Source organism: Rousettus aegyptiacus, unplaced genomic scaffold (genome assembly GCF_014176215.1).
Source record: "Rousettus aegyptiacus isolate mRouAeg1 unplaced genomic scaffold, mRouAeg1.p scaffold_m13_p_5, whole genome shotgun sequence".
Lineage (NCBI taxonomy): Eukaryota > Metazoa > Chordata > Mammalia > Chiroptera > Pteropodidae > Rousettus > Rousettus aegyptiacus.
The window spans coordinates 12,840,505-12,865,323 of NW_023416308.1; the positions used below are offsets into that span (position 1 = coordinate 12,840,505).

The following is a 24,819-nucleotide window of genomic DNA, read 5'->3' on the forward strand; positions in this document are numbered from 1 at the left end:
TGCCCTGCTCTGGTGCCTCTAATACAGGCAGCACCCACCTCTAACCCCTCTCTGGCCCCTTCCTGCAAGATGAGGCCTTGGACCTCTGGGTCACTCTCAGGCCTTGGAGCCTTCAGTGTCCCCAGGTCCACAACATTTAGGGGCATAGCCCCCCACTCACCACTCTGGTGGGCAGCTCGTGGTACAGGCCCTGTTCCCTGCTGCAGCACTGTCCTGTAGAGAGCCCACCTCCATCTTTTCCCGTCTCAACCTGCAACCACTTCGGAGAACACTTTTATAAAAATAATTTTTCCATTTCTCAGTTTTTCTCAGCTGCCAGGCCTAAGCCAGGCTTCATGTTTTAGTATTTGTTTCCCCTTGGCATACCTTCCAGTTAAGCCCTTGCTTCTTCCTTCCAGTATCTCCCCATCTAATTCCACCCCTATTAGTTTGAGTCTTGAGCACTTATATGTGTGCCCTGTCACGTGAACACCAGAGGAGTTGACCTCCAAGCTGCTGTGGTGACCCAGGGGCCTACAGGTAGGGCAAGCAGATGGAGAGGCACCTCTCTTGATTTCTGCAAAGCAGTTTCTGAATTACTTCAGTCTGGATGTTCATTATTCTGAATCTGGGGACTTTTAGGGGGTCCATTTTTAGCTAGCCAAGATGGATGAAAAATAGTAACTGACTCTTTTATTTGTCATTCTTTACCTTTAAGATGTCACGTATTGCTTTTTGTGGAGCATTCCACTTCCGGTTCACCTTCCTTCTGCCTGTCGTTTTCTCTACTGTCCCTCCCCCTTGTAAGTAGCTGACTCAGGAGGGGAAGCAGTGGCTTGTTCTCCTGTCACATCTGTGTCAGGAGAGTCTCCTCTTTCTCAGTGTGCTTGAGGGGACAAGCGGGTTTGGCCTGCCTCAAGAAGGCTTTTCGCGTCTCTTTGGGAACCTTACCCAAACCTATGTACCTACGATCAGGTGTTTTCCACAGCCGCCTTAGAATTTGAGGATTTCCAGGACTCTCTCTGTCATGGTATTTCTTATTGACACCTTCATTGGTTAATTTTTTAAAACCTAAGTTTTTTCACTTTATAGTTAATTCGACAGTTGTGTTTTAGAAGTGCCATTGCACATGGACCCATTGTTTGACCTGGAGGGAGAGGGAAGAGACGTAAAGTCCACAGCACTCTCTCCGCCTGTCAGAGGGGGAGAAAGGCCATACAGCAACCTGCTCAGGAGAGCAGGTTTTGGCAGACAGCATGCTTGGGGTGACACTCAAGTCAGTGAGTGCCAGAATTCTGTGACCTGTATGTCTTTAAAGTTTTAAACATGTATAGTGGTTGTCATTTAGAGTTTAATAAATGCATAGAAGAAATCTAAACTTCGTACTTTTGGGGAGCAATGCCGTTGAAGTTGTTTGGGAGCACACGAGTTTTAGGGTCACAAGGGCCATAGTTGGACCCCTGTTCTTATGTGTGGGATCTTAAGTCAGCATCTCAGCCTCTCCAGGCCTGTTCTGCCAGCAGAGTTTCTCAAAAAGATGGGTATGACCCTCTGAAGTACCAGCCCATCAATGTAGGCTTAAATGTTAGCAATGATAAGTTTGGACATACTCACTTTAAATACTCCTGGTTCCTCTACTGCAGTGACCTTTTACATGAATAGAATAAATATTGTAGTTTTAACAAAAGTTAATGGTTATAATATGGGGGAGGAAGCAAATATTTGATTTGTTGCTCAATGAAGAACACAGAGATCAGGGTTTTTGAATTTGCTTTTTGGTTACCCCTTGTACCTTCTAGGAGAAACTAATTTCCAGAGTTGTTTTTTTTTTTAATGTGTTGCAATTTTTTTTCCTAAAGACAAAGATATTCTGTTTTGAATCTTTTGATGAGAGGGTCTCAAATTACTTTGTTCATTGGAAGTACCAGTGGGTTTGGGGCCAGAAGCCTGGGTGTTGGTCCTAATACAACTATTCACTTACTTATCAGTGACCTTGGGAACCTGGAGGGAGAGGCTGGAGACCGGGTCATGTGATCTCTGAGTCTCCTTCCTGCTTAAGTTTGTTGATCTTTGTCCTGCAACTTTTTGAATATTTCTTCAGAAATATCATTCATTAAATTGCTTCTCTTGGTGTCTAGCCCATTAGTTAATTAAACATTTTGAAAGTTATCTATTGCTTAGAGGTTTGGTTGCTCTATTGTCATAGTAAGATATGCCTCCTGCTTGAAAACATTCATGTACTTCACTCAGAGCTGGTTGACCTGTGCCACTAGTAGTTTTTGTGGAGAGGTTACTTATTCTCTCAGTGCCTGTAAAATGAGGTTCGTAGACTAAAAATTTTTAGATCATGGTGCCCTTTGAACTTGTGCCCTTTCCCTCTATAGAAATGCATTTATTCACAAGGGTGAGCGTTTAACCTCAAGACCTTAAGTGGGAGAAACACAGCCAAGACCCCCAGTTAGGAATCCCTGGGCCAGACACTGTCTCAGATGAAGATAGTGACAAGAAGCCCTTACCTATCGTGCTAAACACCAAGCATGGATCTAAACTTTTTCCAGACGTTAGCTCAGTTAATCATCACAACAACTCTGCAAGGTAGATATCGTTATCCCCACTTTACAGATAGAGAAAATGAGGCATAGAATTTGCCCCAAAGCCTCACAGCTGCTAAATGTCAGAACCAAGGTTTAGGCCCAGGCAGTCTGGTCCACGATCTGTGCTCTGAATTAATACTCACTGCTTTGAAACACGGGTCAGCTAGTAACTGAAAGTGGGGATGCGAGGGTGTATGAGTGAATGAAAAGCACGTAGACTGTAGGGCCTCGACCTGTCCAGGCGCAGGGTCGTGGAGAAGCCTGAGCTAGCTCTAGTACAGGTTGGGTAGCCACGTAAGGGAGGCTCTTGCCTTTCTGGATAAGGGACGGACATGACAAAGGGCTAAAGGCAGAATTTTTTGAGATAGTTACATTTAGGAATGGGAGGAGTGGGAGGATCCAGCAGCAAGATGAGGAATGTTGGACAGGCATCAGAAAAGAATAGTATGGAAGCGAATCGGAGAAGGACCCAAGGAGTAAGTAAGTTGTCAGCAGCCTCTGGTTTCACAGAGAGGTCAAGAGAAAAGATTTGACCTCAATAAGGAAGGACTTGGCCTTAAACCTTACTGATCAGGAGATAGTGGAGGCAAAGGCCCTGGTGTAGAAAGTTGGGATGGGGGCAGGTGGAGAGGGTTAGCAGTGAAAAGCTGGGCCTGGGTTTGAATTCAGGCTCGGGTCAGACTACTTCTATGAACCCTAGTTGTTTCTTCAACCACACAAAAGAGGTGATAATAGTGTCAACCTCTCTGGGTTGGTGTAAGATAACCTGGGGCCCACCTATCACAGTGCCCCTAATTGGGGAGTGCTAGCTGCTTCCCTTTTGCTGCCCCCGTGACTGGTATTGGTCTCACTATGTCATAAACACTGTGACAAGACTTTACGTGTGACCCTGGAGTCAGGCCAACCTGCGCTTCAACCTGGGCCCACCACTCACTGCAATGGCATCTTGGCGGGTTTTGGTGCCCTGTGAACCTGATCTTCCTCCTTTGCAGAGAGTGGAAGAGAAAGCCTCTCCTGCAGGGCTGTGGGGTCACAGTTGAACAGTTGCACACACAGCACTTGTGATGCTCTCCCCAGCCCTGTGCATCTTCCCTGGCACTGCAGAGATGCTGGCACTTTTGAATTCTGTGCAGCCTCTTTGGATTCCATTTGTCTTATTCAGACAGTGAAGAATCCAGAAATTTATTCCTCAGACATCACCTGACTTATCAGACCAGACAGGAGCGTGTCTGAGGTTTCCCCGCGTCCAGGAATGAAAGCCAAAATATGTGCTCCACACAAAGACTGGCATTTCAGGAATTCCCCACGCAGCCCCATCCACAGCAGCCCTGCCCTCAGGTGTTAGCAACACTTATCTGAGAATGTACCTTGATGTAGCACATGAGTCACTAGAGAACTCAAGTTACTTTTCCTCAACCTGTCGTTTCTGGGGATATCAGCTACTTTGAATTTGACCTTTCTCAGTTTGCCGAGTTTCAAAAATAGAATTATAACAGATACATAGTAAAAGTGGTCATATTTATTTATCTCTAGGGTAGAAGGAAGGCCACATGTACACACTGTCCTCTGGGCAGCGGTGAGGTGACAGCAGGAGTACAGATGACCTTAACATCAGTATGGAAGGTTGGGCCTTGCTAGACTTAAGCCCTAATGCCCAGGGCACCCCTTGAATATCACAAAGTGGCTTCTCCTAGGCATGGTGCCAGCTATACACCATCCTCGGGAAAGGTGAGAAATTAGTCATGTTGCTCGTTTCAGTGTTCTGCGTTTAGGTGAGGAGCCCTGGTTGAGGCTTAGAGTAATAGAGCCAGATATGCAAGGATGAGGGCTACAGTGGGGAAGGAGGTACCCAGGGAGAGAGGCTCTGAGGAGATGGGAGGTAAGCCAGTCTGTATGTTGCTGACACCCTCTAAGTCAGCAGTCCCCAACCTTTTTGGCCCCAGAGACCGGTGCTCCTATGAGAATCTAATGTTTGATGATCTGAGGTGGAGCTGAGGCGGTGATGCTAGCGCTGGGGAGCGGCCGCAAATACAGATGAAGCTTCGCTCGCCCGCCCACCCACCACTCGCCTCCTGCTGTGCAGACTGGTTCCTAACAGGCCGCTGACCAATACTGGTCTGCTGCCCTGGGGCTTGGGGACCCCTGCCCTAGAGAACAGCTGACACACTACAGGTACATTCACTTCTATGAACTGACGTCATTGTTCACTATGCAGAATTGATTCCAGGGAGCTTCTCGGTTGTTGGTAAATTTCTTCTCTCATAAGGGCCTTGATTTCAGAATGGTAGTGTGAACCACAAAGGTCATGATGCCAAAACATCTCTGTTCTCATTGCTAGAACGGAAACAGTTACAGTGCTCCCAGAACACTCGAGACACACAGACCTTCACCTCTAAGACTTGGTGGGGTTGGCAACCCTCCCCATGAAGAGCAGGCAGCTGGTGCGGTGCTCGTAGACGAGGAACAGGAAGGGGCGGTCAGCAGCGAAACGCACTTGGGTGGACAGTGGCATGAAGCCCACCGTGGTCACGGCAGCAGCTTGAGTGCCCTCCTCATTCACCGTGATGGTACCTTGGTGTTTGAACTGTTTCAAAATGGAAAGGAAAGTTGTCACATTCCATCAATTGGCACACGGAAGGATAGAAAATATGGTGGGGTCCCATCTCATTCAGGGAACGGGTCAGAAGACCACATACAAGGCACAGACTACTGCTGGTCAGAATGACTCTTGAAATGCTCCCTAATCACCTGTCAGGTATGGTAATGGTACTTAGAGGCCATATTGTTTAAAACAGTACTTATCTTTAAACTGGCATCATAAACTAGTCACTTGCTGGTGGTCACAATATAAGCAGTCTATGAGCCACGATAGCCTGCAGGCCCCATGTCCTGGGGTGTGCTGTCATGAAAAAGATGGGGCCTGGATCTGCACACTATTTGGACTGATGTTCTTTTTTTTGCAGATTGCCTGTCATTGGTGTGTTAAGTTCAACATGCAGGTGGTGAAGTGTCTGCATGTGTTTTAACAGGTCTTTCACGATTCAGCTGGGAGTGGCTATTTCACAAAGTGGAGCGCATGCTTTCTCGCTCTTTGGCATCAGCAGGAATGGGGCTCACCCTCAGGCTGCTCCATGAGACAGACCACCTTGCCCACTCAGCATCTGACAGACACAGGGGGAGCAGACCCAGTACCCCTGACCTGTGAAGCCAGGCCAGGCAGCAGGAAGGCTTTGCTGGGGGCAGACCCTGGAGATAGATGCAGAGGGTGGAGAGGGGGGGTTACCAGGTTGATGGTGAGTCTCTGGTCTGAGATGCTTGTCATGTTGCTGTTTTCATCAAACAGCGCTGTGAGCCCCATTGACTTCAGAGCCTCCACCAGGTTGTAGTTCTTCTCCAGCTTGAATTTAGGCAAGAGCACCTCTCGCGTTCTGGTCAGAGAAGAAAAAGGGGCCCAGTTTTATGAGCCACAAGTTACAAAAGAATCATGTTTCTTCTTCAAAATTGATACAACAGTTGTCAATATCATATCCTGGTACTGTCAGTTTAGGATTTTGGAAAGACCGTCCCATTGTAATTCCAGTTACAGAAAACTAAGGTGTGGGCATTGCTGTGCGGTTATTTCCTCCATACCATGTGGTTCACGCCCTGTCTTCCAGGTCAGCAGCAGAACTTTACTGGTTTATGGTTTGAGATCCAAATCCCTTGTTTGGATCCCTGATTTCAGGCATTTCTCATTTTATTAATTTAGGAGTTGAATATCTGATCAGTGTGCTTTAAAAAAAAGAACTTTTCATATACCAGACAGTGTGCCAAGCATTCCGTCCTTGCCACAGCTCATTCAGTCCTTAACTGGATGAACAGCAGCAATAGTGCTTTGGGGCCCAATCTACCCCTCCCGGGGGTAAAGAGATGTCATCTGCCTTCCCCGCTTCCCAAGAGCTTGCTTTCCTGTTGGCAAGCCAAGACGCTCATACGTGAAGCAGTGAAAACATAAAAATTGGTATGTGAACATCTGACCAACTAGAACAGGTCTGTTAGAAGAGAGATATTCCTGTTGCCTAGAAGGTGGCCCACAGCATGAGAGATAGGTGGGCTCACTGAGTGAGCAAAGGCCTAGAGGTAGTGGGTGGCTGTGGTCTGGCTGGGGTGCAGGAGGGCAGTGGGCAGGAGGGGACGGGAAAGGAAAGGAGGAGGTGAGGGACAGCAGAGCAGGCTGCATTGGGCTGTGTCTGTGGGCCAGGCCGGGGAACTGGGCTGTGTCTAATGAGTGAGGGTCCACAGAAAGTTTATGAGAAGAAGTAGGTGGAGATGGTGTCATTAGAATGCTGTTCTGGTGGCTAGTGCTGGAGTGGACTGAGGGATGGAAATGGGCCAGGCTAGTTAGGCCTCCCTAGGCTCAGGGTAGAAGGTCATGGGTAGTGAAGTTAGGTAAGAGACAAGTACAGAGGGACATTTTTAAGGAAAAATTGACAGGGGTTGATGACTAATTGGCTGCCTGGGTAAATACTTTCCTCTAACAGCCTGCTTTTCAGTTTATTGCATTTTTTTGTATTCTTGTCTGGAAGGAGATTCACACCAGATTCACCTCTTAATATGGGCTTAGCCAGCATACAGTGAAACAGAAATGTGACTTCTCCATTTTCTGCTATGAGCCAATAATAATGTTAGTAAATATTTAAAACCTGTGGTTTTGACTATGGAGTAATAAATAACAATAGAGGAAAATCATGAGTGACATGTCCTTAATGAGTTAAGAACACCTCAGGATTTCTTGGGGAGGGAGAGGGGAAATTCATCTTTGTTGGACACCTCTCAGGTTCCAGGTGCTGTGAGGAATGCTTGACATCACTTTTCTATATATTTTCTCCAGCAACCTTGGAGGCTTAAGGAATCGTGCCGCTTTTATAAGCTGGGACTCAAAGCCACGAAGCCACGTACGTGGCAGAGCCAGGATTGTTTCCCAGCTGGATCTAAGTCACCTGTGCCTAATTTCTGAACCTGTCATTATGGAGAGCAGATGTGTTTCTCACAGATGCTCTGATTGCCTCTCATCAAAACAGAAATTTGGGCTGAATTAATAGAGTGGCCCAGTGTGGCAGTTCCTGGGTATTCATAATACTTCTCCCTTTTTAAAAAAATGACCAAGGTTCCACTGTTCCTGGGCTCCCTCAGGATCCTGGAAATCAAACAAACTAACAAACACTCAACCCAAAGTACCTGTTTGTCATGCTTTTCTGCCATCTCTCCACCACCTGGGGTGTCAGCTGTGTCTCGAGGGTCTTCATCCCAGACAGCTTGTGCGGGACCACAATTAGCATGCTGATGCCCCCCACATACTCCAGCTGCAGGACGTCACAGTCCAGCTCCTGGTCATTTGCCACCAGGAAGTTTCCCTTGGTCTGCATCATGGAAACCTTGACCACCTCTCGCTCATTCAGCCGGAAGTTGTGGTTGTGGGTCATTTCTGTTGGGAATTTATTCACCCATGATCCTGTAAAGTCAACAAGAACAAGGCTTTTATGAAAATGTTCTTTTAGAGCCATGGTCCTCACATGTAACATGCATCAGAAGCCCCTGGAAGACGTGTTTGTACATCAGGACCCACCCCCCAGAGTCTCTGATCCTGAAAGTCTGGGTTAGGCCAAGAACTTGGATTTCTAACAAGTTCCCAGGTGATGTTGATGCCCCTAATCTGTAGACCACACTTGGAAAATTGCTCTTTTAGAGGATTCTAATATGGTCAGAATGCTAACATGCTTGTAGGAAGCATAATGATGGAGAGATTAAATAGACCAGAGTAGATTCTGGGTCAGATTCTTACACTAACTAGTTGTTTGAATTAGCAAGACACCACTTGTTCATCTGTAAAATAAGTAGTTTTGAGTTGATGGCAGCTCTGTTTTGATCACTTTCATCCCTCACACTCTGCAGTTCTGTAGGGACTAGCAAGGTGCATTGGTGATGATGCAATGCTGCAATCAAGGTCTTCGCTTTTGATTTGGGTACAGCGCTGCATATCCAGGAAGAAGCACATGACTATTTCAGCTCCAAGATGCTAGTAGCTAGTAATGATGGATACTTGAGAGTTGAGGCCTGGCGATGTTCTAAGACCTTTCCTGTTACTAACTCGTTTTCTCCAGCAACCATATGGGGGTGGATGGGTACTTTTTATTATTAGTCTCATCGTACAAATGAGGAAACAGGCACAAAAAAGCAAAGTAACTTGTTCAAGGTTTCCAGCTAGTGAGTTTAACAGCTGGATTAGATAAGCATACAAGTCCTTGGGAGGAGGTTTAACTACCATCTGCCTCTGTAGTTAGATTTCCTCCTCGCTGAGCTGGCCTCCACCCAGGGCTTCTCAGCACTATTGACACTAGGGCAGTTCTCTGTAATGGGCAGCTATCCTGTGCATTATAGGATGTTTAGCAGCACTCTGGCCTAACTTCTGAAACTGTCCCCTAGATGCCAGGAGTGCTTCCTTCTCTTCTCCAGATTGTGACAGCCACAAATGTTTCCTGACATTTATCCCGAGAGCATAATTGTCCCTGGTTGAGAATCACTGCCCTTCTGGTTGTGCCAGAGCTATCTCGCGTCTCCTGGGGTTCTTTCCTTTGACTTCCTGCTGAAGCCAAACCTCTGTTTTTATTCTGCTTTATAAAGTGGGTATAACATTGGAAATTAAAATCAGATTAGTAACAAATTTGGGAGCTAGAAATTAAAATTGCTCTTGTAGACTTTCTTCTTTTTTGATAAGCGTCCATGAAAGTCTGGGTGTTACTATTATTACATCCCTCAGGACTAAATTAAGTGACCTTTCTAATATGATGGGATAAAGAAGCACATATATTTGCCACCCTTAAAATTTAGTGGGACATTGGTTACTCAGTTTAGGAGATTATAAACTGTCCTGTTTCTCCAGCCCTTTTCTCGTGGGAATGGCTTGCTACTGTGTGTCTCTGCCTGCTCCTAAATGCCCAGTGAGCCTTATTCAGAGGCTCTCAGGGCCCAGGGGTGACCCACAGACCAGTAGGACTGAAAGCTTTGGCGCTACCCAAATGGCTTCCATTGGCCTGTTCTGAAGTCATTCCTAAACAGAAATTAATTGCTTATAGAAGTAAAATAAATGTCACTAGCAATATCATATACACTTAATAATATTGGAATCTACAGTTTTACTCATTTATGTTCATTGAGCTTTTGCCACATGCCACACACTGGGCTAAATGTGGCATCAGCATCACTACCTCTTGCCAGTGCTGCCCATGGCCCTATCAGAGTAGGTGTTATTATCTCCATGATAAAACTGAGGAAATAGAGTCACGGAGATGGTGAATGACTTACCTGAAGCCACACAAATAAGGCGTGGTGGAGCCAGGCCTTAGACTGCAATTTACTTACTTCCAAAACTTGTACTGATAGCCAGTAGCAAAAAGGGGATATGTCTGTGTTCATATATACAGGCTTCCCCCACTATCTGAAAGTAGAGCAGGCCTGTGAAAACTTTCATAAGCCGAAATGGGGTAAAGCAAAGAGTACCTATTTTCTTTAACTGAAAGAAATCCAAAGAGGATTTTTGCTTTTACGAAAAAGCTGTTACTATTTTAATGTAGGTCTTTTTTTAAAAGCGAAGTGGTGTAACGCAAACTTGTAGAAAGCCGGGGATACATATATAGTGTGTGTGTCTGTCACAAGCCTTTTAGAGGCTCACCCTTTAATTCCACCCACCATGAGGCCAGCATTGTGCTGAACCTTTTGTGGGAGGAAGCCCAGGAGCCCGCCTCAGCCTCCATGCCATTCCTGTAGGCTTGGCTTTTTCAGCCTTCTTTTGCCCATCTAGCAGAATGCCTGCCTGGCACAGCTGTTGGAAGGCCTTGGCACAGGCTCAGAGCGGTGTTTTGGCAGGTTGGGAGGGGGAGGGCTGGCCCCAAAACAGCAGCCAGGAAAGGACTTTAGTCCTTTACCTCTCTGGGCTGCTATGAACAGCATTAAGGCCCAGGAACGGGGGCCTCCCAGGCCTTGAGGATTGACCCACTAGTTCTCGATGGCAGAGAGGAGAGTGGTTCGTGTCATAGCAACCATTAGTGATGCTGACTCATTCCTTTTGTCTGCCCTCCAGCTCGCTAGGCTTATAGAATGATATAGAGGTTTCTTCTGGTTCAGGTCCCAGTGACGGCATATTAAAAAAGGTTTGGACTTTATAAGCCATCCCTACTCATTTATTTCTAGGACTCTAGGGGGCCTGTGTGTGTATAATGAGTTGGGGTATCCTCTTTAAAAAGTGCCTTGGTGCGGAGTCCAGAATAGTTGCTCTAGAAATAATAGTTTATTTCCTGTACACCTGCCCATTAGTGCAGAAGTGTCCCCAAAAGAGTTATAGGTGTTAGTGTCAGTTACTCAAGCTGAACAGTTTTCAGACACCTTTCTTCTGCCTTTTATACATATTCTTGCTTACTAAGAATTGGGCAAGGAAATGAAAAAAAAAAAAAAAAAAGCCTGGGGTGGCTCCATAGTATAGCAGTTAACACATCTGCTTTACTCGCAGAAGGTCCTGGCTTTGTGCTCCAGGTGGAGCCACAGACCATACCCTGGGTGCACCAGGCCCCGGGTGCACGCCACAAGTGTGTGTGGGAGGTGACACCCTGCCTTCAGAGATACAGTTCTTAAGGGGAAATGGCAGCATCCATAGGTCAGGGGTGGAAGTGGGGGCAGATTAAAGAGGGGTGAAAAAAAAAAAAACCAGGCTAGCCAAATGCTAAAAAGGTTCTTGCATTATTTTTTCCTGTTTAGCAAAGCACTAGAGATGGCCTACTTGGGGCGACACCCTGGTTCTGCCTCTAATTAGCTGTGCATGTGGAGTGTCATTTTACTTCCCTGTACCTTGATGACTCCATTTGTAAAATGAGGACACTAATAATAGTTTTGACCTCACAAGGTTGTGGTGAAGGCTCAGTGTAAAGCATGAAGTTAGGGCTCAGTAAATATCAGCTTCTGTTGTCACCTCATCACAATCCTGCCTGTCCCTGTGAGCTGAACTTGTATCTTGGTTTCCTGGGTAAATCAGAGGTAGAATACAGTTCTTGGTATTCATTCCATCTGCATGTACACTAAGAGTATGTTGTGACTTTGCTTTGAGAAACATAAAACTATTCCTTACCTTTAAAGTAGATGCAGTTTAGAATCATCATCTGAGTGGCTGGGTCTATATTCTCCAGAGCATCTTTGATGAGGCCCTTGGTGAGCTTCAGGATGTGGTTGTTGGTTTTCGATATAAAGACAGGGTCTGAGAAGTCAGCTGCCTGGGCCTCAGCAAAGTAGTATTCTTTGACTTTAGTTTTGAAGTCATCCAGGATTGGAAATTGCTTCTGAACATAGAGGTCATTGACTGACCGCAGTGTGTACCCAAATTTCCTCCTAAAGAGGCGATGAGTCAGTTTACGGAAGAGATTGTGAATGGTCATGATCTCGTACTTGCTGCTGGCATTGACAAAGTCTTTAAAATGCAAAATTGAGTGCACTTGTTCATGAGTCTCCCCATGCAGGCCCAAGGAAATCATACCCATGGCAGTAGAAATGCCCACGGGGGCTATGAAGATGTTGTCGGAAGTACTGGTCTGCTCCTTCAGTGCTCGATAAAGGTTGAAAGCGAACTTCGCGTTGAGGATATTAAGACGCTGGATCCGGCTCTTGCCCTGGAAGAGCTGGAGGATGTTGCCACCACTAGCCTCTGAATCTGTTGGCGAAACCACATCGATGATGTCAATGTAGTTATCATCTTCACTGAATAGCTTCTCAAAATCCAGATAATCCTCATCCTCTTCCCCCTCTGTGATCCAGTCGTTGGTGACTGTGTTTTCCTTGTGGAAGTCAGCAGGAAGAAGGGGCATGCTCAGGTTTTTGCTGTTTAACTGCCCCCATTGGGGATCCACAGACTTAGAACTTTCCCTTCCTTTCTCAGGCTGATCCACCAGGCCACTGTTCCCATACACGGATGTTAGGATGAGAGAAATAATGAGGGTTTGGAATGTGCATATCATTTTGGCAGAGCTAAAGCTAGGAGGAAAAATACAACATGTGAGAGGCAGCCTGACAGACCTACCCCACCTCTGCAGTGCCTCATAGTGACTCCCCATGGCTTTGACCCAGAAAGATGCCCTGGGAGCCCCAGTCCTTAACCTTTTTAGTATTACGGACTTTAAGAGAATCTGGTAAAGATAAACAGATATTAACATTATATATGGGCTTCATAAACCTGCCTGAGGAATTTGATGAGCCCCGGATAAGAATCCCTTCATTAAAAGCTCGCAAAACTGTAACCATCTAAAATCATGGGGGCTCAAGGACCCTGGGGGAATTTCTTTTCCATTCACTAAACTTTGTCTCCTATCTTCAAACAACATATTAGGCTCTGGAGGCATGAAGGTGTCCTCCACCAAGGGTCAGCCAGGTGAGGGACAGATGTGCACTAAAGCGAGGGGCTCTCATAAAGACAGTACCAAAGTAGGGTGGTGCGCAGAGCTGGGGTGCAGCTCTGCTACCTGCAGTAGGAGTAGGAGTACCAGAAGGGGCAGGAAAGCATCACCAAGAGGTGCAGCTTGAGTGGAGATGTTCAAAAATATGTATGAGTCAAGCTTTATAAAAAACGTATTCTAAAGATATTTGAAGTTTGTGTAGTCTTGTAAGGTTAATTTGCACAAGATTTGGAACTTGTCTATAACACAGAGACTCCCTCCAGACCTAGTGAAATATGATCGGTGGCCTAAAATTTGGTTGGAGTCTCCAAGGCTAGCAGGTGTACCTTTTTCCTTTCTACCTTAGTTGGCTCCCACTCCTCCCAGGAAGAACTAAATCTTTTCTACTTAACTTCCTCTAGCATGAAATTAAAAATAATCTCACAGGCGTGTAAAGTCCGTGTGAGGGTGATGTCAGAAAGTTCTTACTAAAGGCCCTTTATTTAAGTAAACAAAGTAAGTTTTTAATATTTAAGATCTGGTAAGCTTATCTTTATCTACTCATCTTCTGCCTGTTCCAAGAAAGGATTCGACTTGGCTTGTCAAATCGTTTTTTAGCTGCCAAATGGCTTTGTCTTTCTCTTATTTCCTGGTTATTAATTGTACCCTAGTAGATGATTTATTATTTGATGCTTCTGTGCTTCACCAGGACAGTGACAGTAGGTGTTTATAATGCTGTACAGTTGTACGCCGTCCCAACATCACTCCAATCACCTCAGCAAGAGGAGCCATGACTTAGTAAGTTTGTTGTGTGTCACCATCTCCTGTTAGATATTTGAGGACTGCGTATCTGTTCCTGTTAGGTAAATGTTTGGACTTTTTAGGCCTGAAGATGGAGCTACCTGTATAGATACCCCACTTGAAATGCTCTTGGTTCGTTGGTGTTAACAATGGCAATGGCTGTTGGCGCCTCTGCTAGAAGCCACGAGGGGCTTTGTCTATGTAATTTAACTTCATCTTCACAGCATTTTACGTAACAAAACATGAGCCTTAATTGCTATAAGTGGCAGTGGCTAGATGGTTGAAATTGGTTGAAGCCCCAACCCCTACATGGAATGCTCTGCCTGTTGGCCCTGGAGCACCAGGACTGGTGTCTCTACCCTTACTGTCCCTCCTTGGGTCTTCCCCTGCAGTTCTTAAAATAATCAGCTCGACTGTTGTTCTACTCACAACTCATAGGCTTTTGAATTGCATGTTTTGGAGAGAGACAGTCGTATAGTTTCTGGTTTTGAAAAAGTCTGTTGCCCTCACCCCACCCCGCTGCCCCCAGCACCTAGCAGAGGCTGCAGTGCCGCACGTGTAGCCTGCAAGTGAAACAGTTTCTGATGTGTGTGGCTGCACATAGAAGTGGGCCCAGTTCCCAGATAGAATTGGGAATGGGTATTGACGGTAACATACTTGAAAAACTTAGAAAAGAAGAAAGTGGGAGTCACCTTGCTAGGCTGCACTGAAAAAGTATCCTGAGATAAGAATAAGGTTTAAAAAATAAATGCAACTTGAATAAAGAAGAGTTCAGAAAAAGGAATGTGAAGCCCCCTGTGGAGGCAGAGGCAGACATTTATGATCTTGCCCTATATTCGGATAGTATATTCAGAAGCTTCTTACACCCTGTTCTTGCGTTATATAATGAAAAGCCAAAAACAGTTTTCATTATCCCCTTATCAGAGGAAGGAGAAAATAGCTGCTATTTTCCATGGATTGAAACTAAGGATCTAACAGGTAAATTTTCCTATTGTTTTGCTATTTAGTATTACAATAATTATATAAGACACTTTAAAATTATCACTAGGTTGTGTTTAAATCCAGATAACTACCTTTGAAGAGAAGCATTATTTTTTAAAGGTAAATTATTCACAAGTTTGTTTTTCCGGGAATTTCATAAGGCACTTTCTCATGCTGATCGCACGGAGCGAGGTTGGTCTTTTTAATCACACATCAGAGCATAACACCCAGACACCCTTGTCACTCGTGGCCATTATTTCCAGGCCTAAACAGAGAAACTGTAGAGAAAGAAGTGGTTGCCTGAAATTTTAAAAACCTTTTATTTTGAAACAACTTCAAAACATGGCATAGAAAACAACTCCTGTGTGTACCTTTTTCTCAGATTCACCGGTTTTATATTTTGGAATAGTGGCTTCTCTCTTTCTCCATTTATGTGTGTGTATATCTATGTATGTGTATACACACAGACGTACACACACATACCTTTTTTTCTGAACCTTTTGAGAGTAGGTCACTTATATCATGTTCCCTTAACTTATAATCCTAATATTTCAGAGAAAAATGCCTAAGAACAAAGATATTCTTATCACAGTACAATTATCCAATTCAAATAATTTAACATAGATACAGTTCTCTCTTAATCCAATTCCTGTTCCAATTACGTCAATTTTCCCAAAAATGTACCTTGACAGAATTGTATAATAGACAAATTTTAAAAATAATATTTCCCATTTTAAGTGTAGAAAGCTTTTGAATGTGTAGTTTGATATAGAAATGTACCAATTACCCATCTCTAACTACATAGAAGAATTTATAATCAGCAGAAATGTTAGAAACTGAACTCACCTCTGTGCTTCTGTGAAGTGGTGTTGCAGAGTTGAAATCAGCCAAGGTCATCAGCAGGGTTTCAATGTGAACTTTGGTGCTGGGCTGTTGTTGGTGTATCTTCCAAAGTAAATATGTCCCAAATCAAACAACACTCAACTAGCTTTGTCAGCGCAAACCTCACAGCTGTGTCTTTGATCAGTATTGAGTGACTTGTGACTCCTCAGCTCCAGTTCTGGTATAGCTGATATTTTGAATGTGTGACTGTCACTTTGTGGACATGCTTACAGTAGCAGTCCTCACTGAAGCCACCATGTTACGGAGATGGTCTTCAGAGCTCAGAGACTGGGTTCCTTCGGGGGTAGTAGCTGTAATGCTCCCCTGAAAATGGAAGCTACTCTCCTGCCCTCCAACTATGAAATCTCCCTCCAGGATGATTGCAGCATCTGACTTCACCTTGGTTTCTAGGGCTGACATGGCTCTGAGGCAGATGTCCCTGTCCTTCTGTGAGCTTGTTCCTCAGTGAAGAGGAAGATTGAGATGTGTGACTTCTAGCATAGACCTATCTTCAGTCAGGGATCAATGTGTTCTCTGTCAGAATTGCAGCCCAGCTCTCCTATCTATCACTGTAAGACATACAGGGTGTTACTGAGCAGTGTTCCTCAAACTCATGTCCACCTAACCATGCACAGGAATCTGTGGGGCTGTGATCTTTTTTATTTGTTTTAATTTTTGTAATCTGAAACATTATAATAAGAATATTCTGGAGTATCTGGAAGACTAACACCGCAGAGCACAGTTGTCTGATTTTGGGACGCTGAAGTGTGTGATAGTGTCATGCAGACACACTTTCTAAGTCAACCTCTCGGGAGTCTGCAGGTATGCCAGAGGCCAGTAGGGGGCATCTGTACATTGCTCAATTGGAGAAATTCTGGCGTGTAAAGAAAGGGTTATCCACTGCGTTCAGGACCTGGGAGGTGTGGTTGAATCTGGATCTGGCTTGGCACTCAGTGCCTTCAGTCAGATGTTGTTTTCTCAGAGCTTTCATTGTTTCACTCAGTACTAAGTCTCGGCAAACGCTCTCTCACGCCTGCTTGGAAAGGCCGCTGCCTCGGTCCAGACTCCTTAGAGCGGAGCTCGCCAACAGTCTACTCCTGGGCATCTCCCTCTTCTCCACCTTGTTTTCACATGTGATAAGCCCGGCCCCTGGCATTTGCTGTTCTTTCTGTGTGGAATGTCTTCCCTCCAGACCCTCACGTGGCTGCCTCTCTCTCTCACTATTCACTCTTGGCCTCACTGAAGCTGCATTGACCACCCTGCTGGAAACTGCCTCACCCCTCCCAATCTGTGTTCTCACTCTAAATGAGTCCAGTGGCAATGTTTTATCCATTTTATGGCCGAATAGTATTCCATTGTGCTTATGTACCACATCTTCTTTATCTAATCACTTGTTGGAGGACACTTGGGTTGTTTCCATGTTTTGATTATTGTAAATGCTACAATGAACATAGAGGGTACGTATATCTTTATAAGTAAGTGTTTTTAAAATTTTCAGGTAGATAGCCAAAAGTGGGATGGCTGGATCATATGGTAACTCTGTTAATTTTTTGAGGAAACTCCGTACTGTTTTTTTCAACATGGATGGATCTTGAGAGTATTATGCTAAGTGAAATAAGTCGGATAGAAAAGGACAGGAAATGCATGATTTCACTCTCGTGGGATATAAAACAAAAAGCAAACGAACAAATTAAAAAACAAAAACAAAAAATGAATTCATAGATAAAATAGAATGGTAGTTACCAGAAGGGAAGGAGGTGGGAGGAGGACAAAGAGGACAAAGGGGATCAAATACATGATAATGGAAGGAGACCAGACTTAAGTTGTACACCTGAAATTTATATAATGTTAGTAATCAATCTTACCCCAATAATTTTATTTTTTAAAATTAATATAACGAGGGCAATAGTTACAAGTACTACATGAGGTTGTTTTGAAAATTAAATGAGAAAATGTGTGGAAAGCACATGGAACACAGTAAATACTCAGTAAACATTAGTTCTTATCACTTTCATGGAATGTAGATTATTCACAGAAAAGATCTAGAAGGAGATACAGCCAACTTTCAACGTTGGAAGTGGGAGGCAAGTGGAAAGCTTTCATTGTTTTACTCTATATACTTCTTTGTTTGAATTTCTTTTCTATGAGTACTTATTACTTTTGTTATTTTTAAACCAGCAGCCAATAATGTTCCTGCATGTCTAGATTTCTGATCATGTAACTCACTGTTGAAAAAAACTGGATTTCAATCCTTAGTGACACTTTTGACAGTTTGGATCTGTCCCCCATTAGAGAGAGTTTTCCCATTAAAGGTGTGTGGTTTGGGCCCCCAACTGTAAAACAGTACCTTCTGTCATACATACTCCACTGTTTTCTTTCCAGTTCCAAGGCTTGCCTCATAGATGTGTTTTCCAATGTCTTATTATGAAATTTAAAAATATACAGAACAGTTAGAAGAATTGAATAATGGACATCCATATGCCAGCCACTAGATAAATTGCTGTTTTGCTGTATCTGGCTCAGTGCCATGTGTATGTGAGGATATTTCCTCAGATACCCGAGGTGAGTTGCAGAGGACATTGCAACACTTCAGCCCTAGAGCCTCTGTTTCTCTGCCCTGTTCCGTGGCACTATTATACGTGAGAAAATCACAGTCCTTCTCTCATGGCCAGGCCAAGTCACATTCCTCCATGACTTCTTTGATAGCTTTTTTAAAAATCCAAGATCCAGTCAGTTTATGCATTGCATTTGGTTGTTATGTCTCTTTAGACTCCTTTATCTATTTGTCTTTTTTCTTGACTTTAATCTTTTTAGGAGAGAGCAGGTTGATTATCTTGTAACCCTTTTCTCTAGCCTTTGCCTTTCCTGTCTTGGGGGCCAGACAGGACCCTTTCATCATCTTCTATCCTTCTCTAGAACCTCCCAGTTCCTTTTTGTCTCTCCTAAAGCATAGGGCAGTGTCCCTGTGCAGGGTCCTAACCAGCTGTGGCTGTTATGTGTTTAACTTGGAATGCTTCAGAGCACAGAGCACTTCTGGGGCCTTTTCTGATTCCACTGTAGTCTTCCTTCCCTGGGGACCAGAGCCGTCTCAGCTGGCATGATGGTCCATGGACCAGAAGTTGTCAGCGCAGGGAGAACCCACGTGGCACTCTCAAGCCCAAGTCCTTAGGAAGGAACCAGGAAGTTCGCTGGGTGAGGAATAGGATCCCAAATCAAAGATGGGTGTTTGAGAGTTACTTTCCCTTGTCTGTGCCAAATCCACTTTGGACCTCCCGGTCTCTTAGAGCCTCTGACCCCATTGGGAGTGAAGGATTCTGGAAGCCTGGTTTTTTCCATGACCAAGTTCTCTTTATAAGACAACAGAACCTCTTAGTTTAGCCACATAGACCTTGAAAACTGAGCCAAAGCTGAGGTCTTGGAACTGTCATGCCTCTACCATCACTCGAGACATTTTTCTAGGCAGACTGGTCACCTCAAAGACAGTCCCACAGCCTCTTATTCTTATACCCACTATTCTTGCCCATTGGCAAGTTAAAAACCCCACATTAACTGTTTTTGTGGCAGTGTTTGGTGCAGCTCTGGGCTTCCTGCCCTGAGATGCTTCCATTCACTGCTGCCTCCCCAGTGGTCCTCCACCTTCTCGGCACCTTTTAAAAGAGTCCACCCTATACTCCCAGGTCTCGACTGACTCCCCAAGGACACAGCATCCTGGCGGCTTTCGGAGCAAAGCTGCTGCTTCTCTCACACAACATGTTGCCAAGCCCTGAGCCAGCTCCTGTGTCTTCCTGGAAAAAATTTGTGGCAAAAACTCTAAAAAGTATAGATGATTTTAAGGCAGAACACAGAAACTCCTGCCAACCCAGCCACCAGAAGTAATCATTAATATGCAGCTGGGCTTTTCCCTTTCTTTTTCAGTATGTATATGTTTATATAAATATATTTTAACTCTATATCATATTATTTATATATTTTATATTTTTTCATTTGAAATATTGTGAGTTCTACTTGTCATCAAATATTCTTAGAAAATATAATTTTTAATATACTGTAACTTATTTAAATGCTTTTTCAGCTAGACATTTAGTGTTTTTCTGTTTATTTTGCAAATATAATAAATGTTACATTTTTGTGCCTAAAACTGATTTTTTTAATTAAAATACAATTGACATATTGGTTTCAGGTGTATAACTTGATTCAATATTTGTATATATTATGAAGTAATCACCACAATAAAGCTAGTTAACGTTGATCTCCACATATTAAATCTTAGAGACGGGGTTTTAGGTAAAATGTTGGAGATATTTAGAATTTTGATGCATATTACCAGATTGCTTTCCAGGAAGTGTACCTATAGTTCTAGCCAGGTGTGAAGGTGCCTTGCACTATGCCTGCCCCTTCCCCCCAGCGCTGGGATCATCATTTGTCACATCTCTGTGTCCCTGGCCCAGAGCCTGGCCCTCATTTTCACTCATAAGTACTAGGATTGCAGGGTCTCCCCTAACTGTGGATTGATTATCACTGTATGGGGGCTCAGCACCTGTCGGGGGCTCAGCGCCTGCTGGAGGTTCTGTGAGAGTCATCTCACCCAGCAGGTGTTATGCACAAATTTAGCCATTTGACATACCTGAGGAGCCACTCCCTGCATCCCACGGGGTGGGACACCATCTGGAGCATGGGGGCAGGGCCTTCAGCCCCACACGCAGACACCTGAGCAGCTCTGCCTGTACCAGTTGTACATACTGGGATTCTTCTCAAGATTGCTGTTTGAAACATTGGGCTCCTAAGAAACATTTGTAAGCCACCTCTTGACCCACAAGATTTCTCATGATCTCAGTCTCTCCAGTCACCTGTCACCTGCATCCCAGCCTCAGTTCATTGTTGCCGTCCCCTAAGCACTGCATGCCCACCGCAGGCCCCGGGCTTTGTGCCCAATACTGGACAGGCTGCTCTCTCTTCTCGGCCAGGCTAATTAAGGTTTACTCTGATGCTAACATCAAGACCTGCAGCACCTTCTCCGGGAACTCTACCTGCCTCCAAACTAGGCAGAAAGGCCTCGGAATGTACAAACAGGGCTTTTCACGTCCCGGGTACAGTGCCTAGTACACATTAGCTACTCAATAAATATTCACTAAATGAATGAACATTTACTGGGGAAGTTACCAAAAAGTGTCAGTCACTGCTCAGTGTGCCTTTTCTTACTCAATCCGCTTGATTTCTAGAGAATGTTCTTGGAGAATGAATCTGTGGTTAATTTCACATCTGTAGGTTTTAGAGTTGTGTGAATAACTTCCTTTTCTCCCTCTCTTTGGCATATCAGCTGACTCGACGGTTGCCACCCATCAAGGAAGCTAAGCCGAGATTGCAAAAGCTCTTCCGGGACTTCTGGCTCTATTCTGTACTGATGGGATTCGCCGAGGAGGGGTCAGGTAGGGGCATGTCCACTCTCCCAGAAAAGACAGAGTACAGAGCAAAAACTGAGGTGAAGTATGACTTGACCTAATTATGAATGTGCATGCATTTGAAATTAGTCCAAATGCAGCTCCTGCTTTCTGTAAGTATTTGCAAATGTTACACTTCCCAGATGTGGTTTAGGGTTCTGAGAATACAACATATCTTAGGAAAAAGCCTGCCCAAGTTACGAAACAGACTTATTTCTGTACCCCATTTTGGGGACAATTGGTTCAAACAAAGGACCCACAACTTTAGAAATTGACATCAACCCCACTGCGGTGCTTCCCGGCCAGGGTGGTCATCTGACCCATGTGCACTCTCTTGCAGGACTCTGGCCAGAAGAATGGTATGAGGGGGTCTGTGAAATAGCCACCAAGTCCCCCCTGCTCACCTTCCCCAGCAAAGAGCCGCTGCGGTCCGTCCTCCAGTATAACTCGGCCATGAAAAATGACACGGTCACCCCCGTAAGGATTCTCATCCTTCCAAGGACAAATGGTGTAGCGCAGGGGTTTTGCTAAGCTCTCGAACAATGAGAGCAGATCCTTTCATTGTTCTTGTTAACACGTGTTAGCCTCTGGGGTCTGTGTCTCCTGGATGAGGGACATCTCCCTCTTCAGGTGCCCATGCGAGCCCCTGAGTGTTCATTTCCCTCTAGGCTGAACTGAGCGAGCTCCGTAGCACCATCATCAACCTGCTGGACCCTGCCCCTGAAGTGTCTGCCCTCATCAACAAGCTGGACTTTGCCATGTCCACCTATCTCCTGTCTGTTTATCGGCTGGAATATATGAGGTATACAAGCTTTCACCTCCCCACACATCCACATTTGAGCTGATTTACATTTTCATGCATGAGACTTTTCAATTTCTTCTAAGACGTGCAAGCTTTCTTAAAAGCAAACAAAAAGCACCCTCTGCTTTTCTTATATGCTCCTCTTTCCTAAGCACCTAACATCATATCTGCTAACACCTTAAACTCTGTTCTCATCTTCCCCTCATCGGGAATAGGCTTCTCAGCAGTCACAATAGATGTTTCAAACTCAGTCTGTGGACTGAGTTGACAGCCCTGTTAGGAACCAGCGCTCACTGAGAATATTCTAAGACACTCCATTCATTGAACTGGCTTCCAGGACCACAGTGGAATACAAACAGGAAGTAGGAAGTGGCCAAAACAATCCCACAAGTGGCCTGACCCTCAGGATGCATCTGTAACCACAGCAGACCTAACAGAAGAATAGTTATGATCTGTAATTGTCATCATGACAATACCAGTATTAATATGGACTGAGCGCTTATGCCGGGCCAGCCTCTGCACTAAGTTACACACATTGACACACTCTCCAACAAGTCTATTTGGTAGATACTCAACCCATTTTGCAGATGATGAAACTGAGACTGAGCAGTTAAATAAGTTGCCCAAGATGATAATCTCTGATTTAGATTGAAACACAAATAGTCTTTTAAGCACTGTGCCATGCTGCCTCTCCTAAAAGTCTGGAAGAAGCAGCCAGGATGCTCAGAGCCTGTGGCTGCCAGTGTGGACACTACAGACCCACCAGGCTAAGGCCTGAGGCATGCTGGGCTGCAGCCAGATACACAAACTACAAAACGATGTGTCCCTGTCACACACACAAAAAAGATTATATTACACTTAGACTATTTGTTTACATCACAGGATGGGTGCAATTAGTTACAGAATAATGTCTTTCTTGAATGTTTTGAAAAAGAAAGTATTTTTAAAAGGAGTGATATTTGGAAAACACCACTCTTTTAATCTTTATCGGTGCCACAAAACCCTCTGGTAAAAGAAATCTTACTTGGAAACTCAACATGTTAAAGAGATTCAGGCTGTTTGGGGGTGGGAGTAAGCCCCCACCCTCTGCTCAGTCCCCTCTCCCTGCCTCTTATAGCCCAAGGACTCCAAAACAGAGCAGAATTTGAAAACCAGTGACCCATTCCCCCCAGAGTCCCACAGAGCTAAGAGGGTTTTTTTGACTTTCTTTTTTCATTATAATTTTTTTCAGTTATAAAAGTTATATGAGAACATTCCACAAAATCTTGGAAATAAGTAGAGGGGAAAAAATCACTGATCCCACCACCATTTCTTATAACGTGTTGATATAGTTCCTTCTAGTATATGTGTGTGTGTTTGCGGGTGTGTGTATAATATATTTTCAAAGAAAAACAAAACAAGTCAAACCAAAACAGCCAAAACCTGGTTTTAATCCTGCCTTGTGTGGCTCCAGGCAACCTCCTCAGCCTCATGTGCCTGCAGGAAGGGTTGTCTCCTGCTTCCCCACAAGTGCGTATGTGAGTAGTGATCTCAGGCTCTCAGACAGGCTATTGACTTGGCCCACAGAGGAAGACTTTTCAGGGGATGGCCCACGGTGGCTCCCACAAGTCCAGATCCTGCCCCGGCTAGCTGCCAGTCCACGACAGCAGTCTTGTTAGCTCAAAGAAGCAACTCTGGTGCCTTTATTCAAGAACCTGGCTTAGATTCCCAGCCACTGGTTATTGGGAGAACTTTAAAGTGGAAAACATGAGAAATTACATTAAAAATGTGTGCATATGAGCGCTCAAGACCTCCTGTGCCTGAGCCACCGACTGAGCCTGCCCCACTGAAGCTTAACTCTCAGAGGGTGGATGCAGAAGCCCACAGACACACTGAGGGGAACTAACCTGCTTGCACTGTCCCTGTGGAGCCCCACAAACCGTGAACAGCCCTCCACAGGCCATGGTTCAAGCACATGCCTGCCTTTTCTTTCTTTTTTTTCCCCAAGGTTAAAGATTTTTTTTACCCTAAAAGTCAAAATATTCAAGGTGCATAAAATAAAAAAAGCATTAAGATAATAGAGAAGATGCTAAAGATGAAAAATACAAACCACACTTTCCTAGCCTTGAATCCAGAGATACCCACTGTTGATAGTCTCTTAGTTTCCTTTCTAGAAAATTTCTGTGCCTATTCAAGCACATGTATCCTACACGTACACAAGGCACATGGAGAGGCCTTTAGGAAACCTGTTTCTCCTGTACCTTGCTCTTTTTACCTAACAGTTTGTCTTGAATGTTTTTCTGTAGCAGCACATACGGAGCTACCTCTCATTTTGGTGGTTGCATGATTTGCCATTGAATGGACATACTTTGGTTTATCTGACCAGTGTCTTATCAATGGATATTCAACTGGTGCTATTAGGAGAGTCCTTGTGTACATAACCCTTAAGATATATCATAAGTGATGAGGTACTGGGTGGAACAGTGTGGGGATGTCATGTTAGATGGTAAACATCACCCTCCAGGAAGTCCACATCAGTTTATGGTACTCTAACTGGCATAGGGCATCTGTTCTGACAGCCACACTATTTCCGGACAGCTTCAATGTGATAAGGAGGGCCTGGATTTTTTAAAATGTACTCAAAGCTGTTCTTCTTACCAGGGTTCTACGCTCAACAGATCCTGACCGCTTCCAGGTCATGTTCTGCTACTTTGAGGACAAAGCCATTCAAAAAGACAAGTCCGGTAAGTTCATCATCGTGGTACTCTCATGATGAACTGAGCTTTGATAGTATAAAAAGGAATACTACTCCCTATTTTCTGTCTCTGTGGAGAAAATAGTTTAATGAAACTGCATAGTGTGTTGGGAAAGATCAGTATAAAGCATAAAACCTTAGAAAAATAACATCTTTCTGG

The 24,819-nt window shown here is 44.5% G+C and overlaps 2 protein-coding genes across 2 annotated transcripts in view; one reads left to right on the forward strand and one right to left on the reverse strand.

The window, feature by feature from the left end:
* Positions 1-24,819, forward strand: part of PI4KA (phosphatidylinositol 4-kinase alpha) — a 109,045-nt gene that overhangs the window by 46,879 nt on the left and 37,347 nt on the right. The window contains exons 20-23 of the mRNA XM_016120120.2: positions 21,003-21,111; positions 21,464-21,600; positions 21,792-21,925; positions 24,566-24,648. Coding sequence (XP_015975606.2) covers positions 21,003-21,111; positions 21,464-21,600; positions 21,792-21,925; positions 24,566-24,648 — 463 coding nt within the window. The remainder of the gene's footprint in view (positions 1-21,002; positions 21,112-21,463; positions 21,601-21,791; positions 21,926-24,565; positions 24,649-24,819) is intronic.
* SERPIND1 (serpin family D member 1) lies at positions 1,801-15,715 on the reverse strand. The gene is given in 6 exon segments (XM_016120121.2): positions 1,801-5,157; positions 5,857-6,001; positions 7,791-8,064; positions 11,728-12,623; positions 15,650-15,669; positions 15,671-15,715. Coding segments are annotated over 6 exon segments (1,557 nt in total). The 5' UTR covers positions 15,701-15,715; the 3' UTR covers positions 1,801-4,965.